The 12,750-nt window shown below is 43.5% G+C and overlaps 2 protein-coding genes across 3 annotated transcripts in view; one reads left to right on the forward strand and one right to left on the reverse strand.

The window, feature by feature from the left end:
- The first annotated feature begins 6,699 nt into the window (after window positions 1-6,699).
- Window positions 6,700-9,791, forward strand: DKK4 (dickkopf WNT signaling pathway inhibitor 4). Its single transcript, XM_038559935.1, has 4 exons — window positions 6,700-6,974; window positions 7,473-7,623; window positions 8,081-8,230; window positions 9,125-9,791. The coding sequence occupies exons 1-4, from the start codon at window positions 6,870-6,872 to the stop codon at window positions 9,373-9,375; spliced, it is 657 nt and encodes a 218-aa protein (XP_038415863.1). The 5' UTR covers window positions 6,700-6,869; the 3' UTR covers window positions 9,376-9,791.
- Window positions 9,792-10,909: 1,118 nt separating this feature from the next.
- The window catches only part of POLB (DNA polymerase beta), a 29,024-nt gene continuing 27,183 nt past the window's right edge, over window positions 10,910-12,750 (reverse strand). Inside the window, exons 13-14 of one of the 2 annotated variants that reach the window (XM_038559933.1) lie at window positions 12,558-12,697; window positions 10,913-11,157 (exon numbers count right to left, since the gene is read on the reverse strand). In XM_038559933.1, the coding sequence (XP_038415861.1) occupies window positions 11,063-11,157; window positions 12,558-12,697 (235 nt within the window). In that variant the 3' untranslated portion in view covers window positions 10,913-11,062. Of the gene's footprint in view, window positions 11,158-12,557; window positions 12,698-12,750 lie in introns of both variants that reach the window. The other variant, XM_038559934.1, reaches the window with a different exon arrangement.

Consider the following 12,750-nt stretch of genomic DNA (forward strand, 5'->3'; position numbering starts at 1 on the left):
TCCTAGGGTCTAGATCAAAAGATGGCAGAACCTATTTTGTCCTGGGAAGAGGCTGCAGGCCACCAAAAGGCTGAAAGGGCCTCAAGAAGTCAGTGGTGAACTAGAAACATAAATATTCAGTTAAAAAAAAAAAAAAAGAACCCACCAAAATTTTACACATGCTCAGTAGACTACTGCTGGAGAACGCAGTGGCATGGATGAAAGGACATCACCCTCACAGAGCCCGAACAGCCCTGCCACAGCTCGCCCAATATGCCCACGTCCTAGCTCCCCAACTCCTGCGCTGGTCCATGAAAGCCACTGTGACATTTTCCAACTAATATGTATCGAGACATGGTCAGCTCTTTCATTTTTTCTTGCCTTTTCATAGTAGTATCTGTTGTCACCCTGCCCTGCCCCCACCTCATCCCCACCCCCATGTTTTGCACGGCCTGATACGTCTGTGCTGTGGTCTGACTGCCTGTGCTCCAAATTCCTCTGTTGAAATCCTAATGCCTGATGGGATAGTTTTAGGAGGGTTTGGGAGGTGCCGGGTCAAGAGGGTGAAGCCCTCAGGAATGGGATTCCCATCCTTGAATAAGAAAGAGACGGCAGAGCTTCCCCTCTCCTTCTGCCACATGAGGAGATGGCCATTTAGGAGGCCAGGAACCAGGCCTGAACCTGGCCATCGGGGCATCCTGATTTTGGACTCCCAGGCTCCAGAACTGGGAGAAATAAACTTCTGTTGTTTCTCAGCACCCCCAGTCTGTGGTATTTTTGTGGTAGCAGGCTGAATGGACTAACACAGGTATGGAATGTGCCCGGGGAACAAGATAGGGTGCACAGCATCTGGGTTGATGAAGTCACACACAACCTCATCTACTTTGTTTAAATAAAAAAGAAGGCAGCGCATATCCTTGAAGAAGGAAGCACGCGGACTCCCTGAGCTGCTCCTGACTAGACACCTGCCACAGGGTCAGAGGAGCTCTGAGGCTGTCGCCGCTGGAAACGGACGTCCCAGTACCATCGTGCAGGGTGGCTCTGGAAGGGGCACTTCCCACAGAAGAGGTCGAACGGTGTCTCCTGGGGCTGAGTGACACGGTGTCCAGGATCCGCAGCGCACTCCCAGAATGCTGGGCTGTAAGATGAGGCCCTAGGCCGAGAGGCCACGCGACCCAGCCAAGGCCACACGGTCAGGGAAGAGCCCAGAAGGCTGTCTCCCGGCCTCACCGCTCCCTTGGGTGCTGCCCCACGCTCAGCTCCCAACATCTGACAGGACCCTCCTCAGCCTTACCTCCTGACCTCCCGGAACCAAACCCTACAGTTTGCAGCAGCTCCGTGATGACACCCTGCAGTCGCCGTCTCCCCTCGACGTGCCCCTCTCATCTTTCATTTTATTGAATGTTTCCTCTGAGATTCTGCCAAAGACCCACTTGTTTCAGCCACTTTGATTTTCTTTTAAAGAAAGCAAAATTTATGGACATCAAACTGGTTTTGACACAGGAGCCATAACAAATAGAAATTTCCATTCCCGAGCGCATATAAATCACGGGCGCTGACAGCCGGCCTTTGACTGCAGCTAGAGCAGCTGTCACCGGGGAGGATGCAGGTGTCGGCCCTCACCCGCCAGCCTGCAGTGCTCCCGGGGAGCACTGTGAGTCACCTGCCACCGAGCAGAGGGCTGCAGACCCACAGAGCTGAAGCGGGGTCTTGGGCATCGCTGGGGGGCATTTCTTCTGAGCTCGCCTGTGGTGCTCCATCTGGATCGTGTTCCTTTGGCCCAGATGCTCCCTGTGGAAGTGAGAGGACCAGCCTGAGATTTCCAGGGAACCCCTAATCCTTGCCAGGGGCATCAGGACGGCAGCAGCTGGGCCAACCTGCCGAGAGGGTTGCTCCATGGCCTGGCCCTTGGAGCTCCTGGGGTCTGCTTGGCTCCTGGGGCTGCTCAGCGGGGGCACATCCGGTGCCTTTGCAAGAACGGGGCCTCCGCACCTGCCTTTGTGAGGTTGGGGCCCTGATGCAGGAGAGAGGAAAGGCCTTTGAGGCAGAAACATTTGTAGAGCTGTCCTCTCCCTCGTCGCCTCTCCCGGCCATCCTCCTCCCCTGCCTCATCATCTCTAATCCCCAAATAATTGAGCTGCAGCTTCATGGTCCAGGCTGCCAAAGGGCATCTCATTTCAGTAGCTGGCATCTCAGCGGAGGAATGCCGCAATTATTCATTAGCCAGCAGCCTTGGCAGATTTGAAAATATACCAAAAGCCATTTTCTAGGGAGACTTCACATTCTTTTCTCTTTTTAAAATTTAAATTCATTTAATGAACACATAGTGTATTATTCGTTTCAAAGGTAGAATTCAGTGATTAGTCAGTTGCATAGAACACCCAGTACTCGTTCCATCACATGCCCTCCTTAACACTCACCCCCCGCCCCGTTACCCCATTCCCCTACCCCCTCCCCTCCAGCGACCCTCAGTTTATTTCCTAGAGTTAAGAGTCTCTTATGGTTTGCCTTCCTCTCTGATTTCATCTCATTTTATTTTTCCCTCCCTTCCCCTCTGCTCCTCTGTTTTGTTTCTTAAATTCCACATGACACTTCACATTCTTACTTTCCTCACAATTGCTCTGGCTTTTTAGGAGACCTAGAAATAGCAGACCTGTTGCCAAAAAGCCCCTAGGTTAAGGGAGATTTTTCCTTGGTGAACTGGATCGAACAAAGATCTACGGAGCACCTGCCATGGAAGGGCCATGTGTTATCTGCCAGGTACCGAAGTTTATGTGACAATGAAAAGTTCTGGCCCATAAAATAAGTAAAGACACTCGTTTAGTGTTATGAGCACCAGCCATTGTACCAGGCCCTACACATGTAGTACCATATTGAACGCTCAAAATGTAGTCATTATAGAAGAGATGGTGCCAGCTTCCAGTTGGGGAGGTTGTGGCCTGGAACAGGGAAGTAACTTGCCCAATGCCACAAAGTTACTACATTTATTTGTGCATCCATCTATCACATACTGAGAGCCAGGCTCTCAACGCATGACGTCATCAAGATGAATCAGTGATGGCCCTGCTTCACAGAGTTTATCATCTAGCTGTACAGACAAATAAGAAGACAATTACCATAAAGCTTTGCAAGGGCCATGACAAGTAGGTGGATGCATGGGGGAGATGGGTTTTGTGGGGTCATAGGAGAGGCCAGCCCTGTGACCAAAACAAATTGGCCTGACCCCAAATCCTGTCCTCTCTCAGTGCAGAGGCAGAGAAAACTGCTTTTCCATCCTGTTCCATGCCCTATTTGTAACCCTCCGGGGTCTGGTGTGTGCATCCTCTCCTCCCCTCTGTCTGTGGGAGGCAAGATGGAGGGCATTGCTCATGGAAAGTATCTCAATATTAGATATCCAGCAAAAACTTGATGAGCTGGATAGCTTTTCTCATGGCCAACAGCCACCCTGACTCCCTGACCTGCTTGTCACCCTGAATTCTCTGCTTTAGAGACACCATTGTCCACCCAGGGTGTGAAATTAGAAATGGCAAAGTTCTCTCAGCAACCCCTTCCCACTCACTCTCCACCTCCTACATCAAATGATGCGGGTTCGACTTCAAAATCCCACCCTTTGCACAGTTCTCATTACCACTGTGCCACTGTTTCATATTGGACCACCTCCTCATCACCTGGGTGGTTGCAACTGAGACCTAAGTGATGGCTCAGCACCCCCTTTCACCCTCCACAACCCTTGCTCTACATTGTGGCCAGTACTGCTTTCTTGCTTTCTTTTTTAAAATATTATTTATTTATTTACTTACTTACTTACTTACTTACTTATTTGAGAGACAGAGCACAGGCAAAGGGAGAAGCAGACTCCCTGTGGAGCAGGGAGCCAGATGCAGGACTCCATCCGAAGACCCCAGGATCATGCCCTCTACCACTGAGCCACCCAGGTGTCCAGAGGTCATGCCATTTTCAAACCTCAATGTCTCTGATTTACATTGCATGTAGAATAAAATCCAGTTTCCTTGGATGGTATATCAGGTGTCTTCATAGTCTAGCCTCAGCTTGTCTCTCCACCACCTGCGCCCGCCACACAGAATGTCTCCCTAGCATTGAAGTGCATCCCCCTGTCCCTCCGCATGCTTCACCCTCTGAGCCTGGGCTGAGACCATTCCCTACTTCTGGACCCAGGAAACGCCACAAAACCCAGCTCAAATACTATCTCCTTTGTAGATGCATTTCTTTATTTCTCCAGAAGGTCTAGATATGCCCTCCTCAGTGAGCCTCCAGCTCTGCATTGATGCCTTTATCTTAGTGCTTGTTATATTATGGAATCATCCCTAGATATTTATGTGTCTTCTGACCAGACACTAGCTCCTCACAGCCAAGGACTGTTTTGTTATTTCCAACATTTAACCATAAGTTCTGCTACATATGAAGTGCTCAGTGCTCGATGAGTGTTTCTGCTGTTACAGGATTTCCCATCAGTCCTTTTGTCTGTGTTAATTGCCAGAGGCCTTTGGTGCCCTGAAACTCTCTCTTCAGTTAGGTAACAGGAAGCAAAGATCCCCAGCAGAGAAGGAACCCTGGGGGTTCTCTCCTTTATCCTTGGTCATAATTGTCCAACTTCAAAAAAAATCCTGTAACACACCTAGTCACCAGGCTTATCATACTATCAAAGAGTGTTTGATGTTTTTCAGTTGAAGCAGAAAAAAAAAAAAAAAAGGAGTACTAGCAGAAGTAGTTCCCATGAACCATTTGGGTGGTGGACAAGCAGCCCCAACCCAAGACAGAACCAAGAGAAGGAAGCCTCAGTTCAGGGGCTGCTAAACTACTCAGGACTGGGAATGCTCCCATTGCATGGAGTGTTGAGATACATTTCAATGTGTTGATGTTCTGGAGTAATACCCAGACTGCCATCATGGCTTAGATACTGCATTTTTAGATTTTGCTGTTTTTGTTGCTAAAGACTTCAATTTTTTTTAATTTTTATTTATTTATGATAGTCACACAGAGAGAGAGAGGCAGAGACATAGGCAGAGGGAGAAGCAGGCTCCATGCCCCGGGAGCCCGACGTGGGATTCGATCCCAGGTCTCCAGGATCGCGCCCTGGGCCAAAGGCAGGCGCTAAACCGCTGCGCCACCCAGGGATCCCAAAGATTTCAATTTTAAGTAATCTCTATACCCAGTGTGGGATTCAAACCCACAACTCCAAGATCAAGAGTCACATGCTCCACCAACTGAGCCAGCCAGGGATCTCTGCATTTTTAGATTTTATGTTCTTATCTATGTAAGTAGTCTACACCCAACATGAGGCTCAACTCATCACCCGAAGATCAAGAGTCGCATGCCCTTCCTTTTTTTTTTTTTTTTAAGATTTTATTTATTTATTTATTCATAGAGATGCAGAGAGAGAGAGAAAAAGGCAGAGACACAGGCAGAAGGAGAAGCAGGGTCCATGCAGGGAGCCCAATGTGGGACTCGATCCAGGGTCTCCAGATCACGCCCTGGGCTGCAGGCGGCGCTAAACCGCTGCGCCACCGGGGCTGCCCTTGCATGCCCTTCCAAGCCAGCCAGCTAGACACACTGCCCACCACCGTGTATTTTTATATTTTAAACAGCCCTCTACACCTGAGACACCGGGATGAATCTACACTGAAGACAATGAAAACAAAGAGTCAAAAAAGGGAAATATTCTGACCCAGATCTAGATTGTTCTACTGCAAAAATACTTAGGCAATGATAAGCATGGGTCTAAATGATCTGACTTCTCCAACAGTCTGGCAGACCAAAAAAAAAAAAAGAAAAGAGAGAGAGAGAGAGAGAGAGAGAGAGACAAAAAGGGATGAAGCAGATATTTTTAAAAATTCAAATTAGGAACATTGAAAATGAATGAAATCCCACCTGAAATCAGCTAGAGACTTGGAGGATTGTTCTGCTCAAGTCCATTTAACACAATGCAATGCAAATTAAATGCATTGCACATAAAATGCATCTGACGCTTCCTATTGAATTGTATGAATCTGCATAAAATGGACTTGCTGAGATTATCCCCACCATCAAGAAAAGAAGGGGGTGCACTATTATAAATCTCACTAATTTCCTAATTAAATAACCTTGGCTTCAAGTAGTTCAATTTGCAGTTTAAGAAGGATTATTTTCCAATTAACACTGAATTGGAACAGGTGCTATTATGTTCACAGCTTTTAAGCTATTGGAGTTTTTACATCTGGATGCCAGAGCTAATCAGAAGGCATTTTCTCTCCTTTCTATCTGTCTTCACTATCTGAAGCAGAGTTTAAAGCTTCTTGGGACATTTTGTAGCTCATTACTTTTTGGCATCCTCTGTAGCCACATTGGCCAATATGATTCATTCTTTCTTTGAGCACAATTAACTGCGAAAACAGATCTTAGAACAGACTCCCTCCACCCGCAAAGGATTACTGAAGGTAGGAAGTGCAGGTGATTATCAGAGTTTGCCTTTGATACAGACATCCTGCTCCTCTGCTAACCCTTTGAACTAACTTTGATATGCAATAATTAAGAGGGATTCAACCCCTGGAGGAGAAGCTGCCTTGGCCCTGCCCCTTCTCTCCGTCTATCGAGTCTTTGTTTTGAACTATTGATCAAACAGATTTAAAGGGATTTGTTGAAGCCTGTGTGGGGCAAAGGAGGAAGGAAATGGAGGAGGGGCGGCGGGGGGGGGGAAAGCAGAGGGGCACATCTGGTATAAATAGGATCCTGCTCATCCTAGTTCACATACCTTACGCAGAGAAAGATTGGCTTCTCCTCCAGGAAAAGCAGTTCCAGACGACCTGTCAAGTTTCCATTTGCCCTCTTGTGGGTTTAAAGCGGCCCCGTTTGGAGGTTGTCGAGAGGTCTGAGAAGGTCAAGGGGATTAAAGGATGGTGGTGGTGGTCTTGCTGGGGCTCAGCTGGTTCTGCGCCCCCCTGGGAGCTCTGGTTCTGGACTTCAACAACATCAAGAGCTATGCTGAAGGGGCTCGTAAGGTAAAGTGCAGCTCAGGGGGCAGGGGGTAGTGCCCTGGGGGAAGGCTCACCGAGGGGCTGGCTGGCAGGGGGACGCAGAGGTTGCTGTGGCTCACTAGACTTAAAATGCCAAATCCGAATGGCACAAACACTAGCCTTACACTTACTGAAAGGGTAGCACGACTTCTAGGGGTAATAGGTCTGAATCAAAAATCTCATTCATGGGAAGATGTTTTCTTCCACTTTCACCAAGGGCACAAGGAAATTAAATCCTGAGTGTTAAAAGTAGGACAATTTTTCGAAAACAACCTTTGCAGCACAGAGGTTTCTTCACTGGAGATTTGATCTGCCATTTGTGGGAGAAAACCAATTATAGTGAAAAATTAAGGTGCCACTGAAGGTCTGTCACTGCATTCGAAGTGCCATTATGATTTTGCTTCCTTCACCTCCCACTTGGAATGAAAAGTCATCTTACATCTTGTTGGATTCCCCAGCTCCGTGACGAGTTTTTCCTAACAGGGTTCACAGTGCCTGTCTGACAAGGACTGCAGTTCTAGAAAATTCTGCCTCAAACCTCAAGACGAGAAGCCATTCTGTGCTACGTGTCGTGGGTTACAGAGGAGGTGCCAACGTAGTGCCATGTGCTGCCCTGGAATGCTCTGCTTGAATGGTGAGCTACCACAAACACTTGCAGGACTGCTGTGCCCCTGTGAACAGTGGCTTTAAACTGAAGACTGCATCCAAGTCTCATAGGCTAGAATGATCCATGATAGGCCCTCTCTGAAGGTTTCCTGGATTCATGCTTGAAGTAGTTTATGCAGCTGCCTTTTCTCAATGCAACAAAATAGTTTTTTCCTGGCCACCATTTTTGTCAACAACTTAGAGATGATTTTAAAAGAAGGGTTCAAGTTGGAATCTTTCAAATTCTTTCATTTTCACTTGGATTCCACTAATTACTTAACTGCTTTCTCTGCCATATGTACATGTAAATATTTAGTGTATATGTCCCAGAAATCATGAAAACTCAAGGCAGAGGTAGGGCTAAACTATGTAACAGTGTAATAATTAGCATGTCTGTGGTTCTAATCCTTGAAGCTAGTAACTCTAACCACACCTGGTTGTCTCAGATGCTTGTACGATGATGGAAGATAGAATGCCAATATTGGAAAGACAGATCGATGACCAAGATGATGTGGACACAAAAGGAACAACTGAGCATCCAATTCAGGAAAACAAACCCAAAAGGAAGCCAAATATTAAATCACAAGGCAGTAGGGGTAAGAGAAACATTCTGAACACTTTTGTGTTTTGTTTTGTTTTTTTTTAAAGAGCATTTCCTGGGGCGCCTGGGTGGTCAGTTGGTTGTGTCTGCCTTCAGCTCAGGTCATGATATCAGGGTCCTGGGATTTAGCCCCACGTGGGGCTCCCTGCTTCATGAGGAGTCTGCTTCTCCCTCTGCCCCTCCCCCTGCTTGTGCGCTCTCTCTCTCTCAAATAAATAAATAATATCTTAAAAAATAAAGAAGAAAAACATTTCTTCCTCCTAGGCTTTTAGGGATAGGCTGAACCCAACTCCCCAATCCAGAAACACAGTTTCTAATCTGTCTCTATCCACAGCTCCGGAGACCACATAGGGAGTAGCATAAGGCAGTCAGCCAGTCCAGAAGGCAGGGGACTAGCCATAATAATGAACTAGTGAGCAAAAAAATCTTTAAGTGAATTTTAACACATACATCTTTTTATAGTCTGTAATTTAACAAATGCAGATTTCCCTTTCTAGCTCCTCAGTATGCAAAATAAAAATGAAAGTAGATGCATTTTTTATTCTTTTTAAGATTTTATTTATTCATGAGAGACACAGAGAGAAGAGGAGAAACACACACACAGGCAGAGGGAGAAGCAGGCTCTCCGCAGGGAGCCCAATGTGGGACTCAATCCTGGGATTCCAGGATCACACCCTGAGCCAAAGGCAGATGCTCAACCACTGAGCCACCCAGGCATCCCTCATTTTGTCTATTTTTAGTGTAAGATCTAGCTCTGGGAGACCTGCTTGCTGCTTATATTTGTACTTTGTAGCCTTCAGCTCTAGATCCTACATCTCATCCCAGTAACAATGCCCCCATTTGCCATCTTCCCCATTTGTGGTAACAGCCCATATGAATCTTGTTACAGGGCAAGAGGGAGAAAGATGTCTTAGGACTTCTGACTGCAGAGCTGGACTTTGCTGTGCTCGTCATTTTTGGACTAAAATTTGTAAGCCAGTCCTCTTGGAGGGACAGGTCTGCTCTAGGAGAGGGCAGAAAGATACTGCTCAAGCTCCAGAAATCTTCCAGCGCTGTGACTGTGGTCCTGGACTGTTATGTCGAAATCAAGTGACTGGCAACCGACAAATTGCGCGGTTAAGAGTATGCCAAAAAATCTAAAAAGCTGTAAATACTTCAAAATAAAGACAACTCCTTATTGTATTCAAACAGAAATCTCAGACATTAATTTAAAAATCTTTTATACAAATATCTCTATAAATCAAATCTGGTAGCAACTGAGATAGACCCAGAGCACTGTGAGATGCTGCCTTGTGAGGAGGGAAAACTGGCGTGGGCTTTTTGTCTATTTCTGCAGAAAAGTCATGGGATTCTACAGAAAAGTTTCGTTTGACTTAGTGACTCAAATAAATCTTTACATAATTTCTGGTGAAATTTTAGTACCCTGACAGTAGCTTATGGGGAAAATAAGTGATGGTCTCTGCAGTTAATTCTTATCTTACCAGTGAAAATTATCACAGTAAAGAAAAAAAATTTTTCCTTAAAATCCCTCTTATTGTCTTTCATTTCTTGTAAGGGTAATGCCCTTCACTACAAAATAATTTGGTTAATAAAGAAATGAAATTCAAAAGGCAGGATTTTATGTGTGTATAGTCCTTTGCAAGTTACAAAGCATTTGCACATACTTTGTTTTTGATAGCTTCACTTAATCATTTGATAACTTTTTACATTTTATATTTATATAACTTTTAATTATACAAATTAATCATTTATATTACATATTTATATTATATAAATTACATGTAATTTTACATTATGTAATTTATATTACATTGAATTATTTTATTAAATTATAACATTAAATTATATTATAACCTAGTTATATTAATTATGTAGATTACATTATTTCAAAGCTAGGGCCTTCAAGGAGTGTTTTTACTTTCAATAGCTTTACTTAATCATTTGATAACTTTATATTTTATATTTATATAATGTTAAATATGTAAAAATTCTATATAAAACAAATTACATGGTTTATAAAACCAAATACATGGTTTATATGAAAATATATTAACTTAATCATATTAATTTAATTATACACATTACATTTATATAATTTCAAAAGTAGAGCTTTCAAGGAACATTTCAATTTATATACTTGACCATTTAAACTTAAACGTTGCCTTGGAGGAAAACGGGTGAATAAGTAAAATTTTTGTTGAAGCTGAAGAGGCCATATTTTGTACATGTGGGCGTATATTAGAAGTGGTTTTGCTTAGGGAAGCTCTCTCTGATGAATTATAACAATTTTAGATTGCATTTAAGAAATAAAGCACATATCTGCTCTTAGGTTTTAAGTATATAGGAAGTATATAGGAAGGTTTTAAGTATATAGGAAGTATATAGGACAAAATTGAATATGGGGGCCAAACCAACCAAAGAAAAAAATTAAATTTATGAAGGTCCCTAATGTCTAAAGCATACTGAACCATCTTCCAGTGCCTGGTCTCTGATTAATCTGTAAATTAATAAATAGGAGGAAAGGTAATAGGGTAATGTGGTTTTTAACAGAAGAGCAGAAAAGGAGAAAATAAAAATTCCCATTGAACACTGCTAACATCTCTTCTCTCCACTAAAACCTTAGTAAAGTGTGATTGTGAAGATACATATTTGCTAATAAAATAAGAACATCTGATAATAGTACTAGAGGCTTTCTTTATTGACTACAGTGCAAGCTAAAGCATGAAGAAGAAACAATCATTTAAAAACACCAAAGACCCTTACATAGCAAAGGTTAAGAAATAAATTAAGACTCCAACTGAGCTGGGCTAGCCTGAGAAGAATGGCCTCATTCACTCCGATCCTTGGGTTCTCGGTATTTCCACTGGATGTAGTCAAAGATGTCTTTCTCACTATCCACTGGCAGAGGCTCTCCAGCAACTCCTACAAGTACAGAGAAAAGAAACTTACTTACAAACCAGTTTTGGAATTTAGTTATGAGGGTTTAGGGATGATAGCCACATGGAACTCACTTTCAGAAGGAAGAGAAAATGGTAACCAAACCACTAAAACATGATATTGACCTCCCCCATCCTCCCACATGAGCCTTTGTTCCAGCTTTGTCACATATATTACTAGTGCTACAAAAGGAACCTGAGTATCCCAACTAGGGCCATTTATGTGATCCTAATCCATGATTCTCCTCTCTGCTGGATCTTCACTGTAGCCACCGGGGATCATATGAAATACTCTAGTTAGTTTCCTTTGCAACTCAAAATGTGGTCCCTGGGCTAGTAGTAAGGGCATTACCTGGAAATCTACTAGAAATGCAGAATATGGGGTCCCCTCCAATTAGAATCTGCATTTAATGAGGTCCCCATGTAGCCTGTAGACACATTTACATTCGAGAAGCACTGCTTTCATCTACCAGGGAAGAAAGCCCTGTTTTATACTTCAAGGACAAAATGACAAAATCTTCATTTTCCTAGTAGAGAATTAATAAACTACACAGGACACTGTGAAATGTTAACATAGATTAAACAATTCTTACTCTTTAAAAAAATTTTTTTTTCAATTCTTACTCTTTAAACTTTTTTTATTTTAAAAAATTATTTTTTTAAAAGATTTTATTATTTATTCATGATAGACACACACAGAGAGACAGAGAGGCAGAGACACAGGCAGAGGAAGAAGCAGGCTCCATGCCGGGAGCCTGATGCGGGACTCGATCCTGGGACTCCAGGGTCACACCCTGGGCCAAAGGCAGGCGCTGAACCGCCGAGCCACCCAGGGAACCTTAAAAAAATTTTTTTAAGTAAGCTCTATACCCAAAAAGGGGCTTGAACTCACACCCTGAAATCAAGAGTTGCATGCTCTACCAACTAAGCCAGCCAGGCACTCCCACTCTTTAAACTTTATTATGTTTTGTTTTGTTTTGTTTTGAACTCTTTAAACTTTAGAAAGCATGTGGCCAAAGCTAGCAGTTTTGTTCTGGCACTAAAAGCAATGATACCTAGTATCTTCAGAAGTCTTGGAGGTACACGAAAAACAAACAAAAAAACCCACTTTAGATCTATGAGATTTTTTTTATTGACCATCATTAATTCATTCTAATAGAGCTAGAAATAACTCTTGCCATCAAGGCCTTCAATTGAGGGCTTGAGCACCTATGGATTTAAAGACCCTTTTGTTGCCTGAGGGACTCATAATACAAAGAAACTACAATTAACTGGCAAAACTACTCAAAGGCTTTTTAGAGAAACCAAAACTGCTAAAGCATCTTTGAAAATAACTATTCTCTCCAGATGACCAGGATTATCTCTAATGCAGACACAAATACCCACCAGTAACTCCCAAGGGACGGATTGTGTACTCATTGATTGTGAAGCCTTTTTCTAGGGCATGAGCTCTCATATTCTTATTGAAAATATCACTCCCAGTGAAATAGAGAACACCACAGTAATACTGATCCTTGGGTATCAACCTAAAATAGATAGATAAATACATCTTTCACCAAAAATTTCAAATTTGGCAAAA

The sequence above is a fragment of the Canis lupus genome, chromosome 16, assembly GCF_011100685.1.
Source record: "Canis lupus familiaris isolate Mischka breed German Shepherd chromosome 16, alternate assembly UU_Cfam_GSD_1.0, whole genome shotgun sequence".
Classification (NCBI taxonomy): Eukaryota; Metazoa; Chordata; class Mammalia; order Carnivora; family Canidae; genus Canis; species Canis lupus.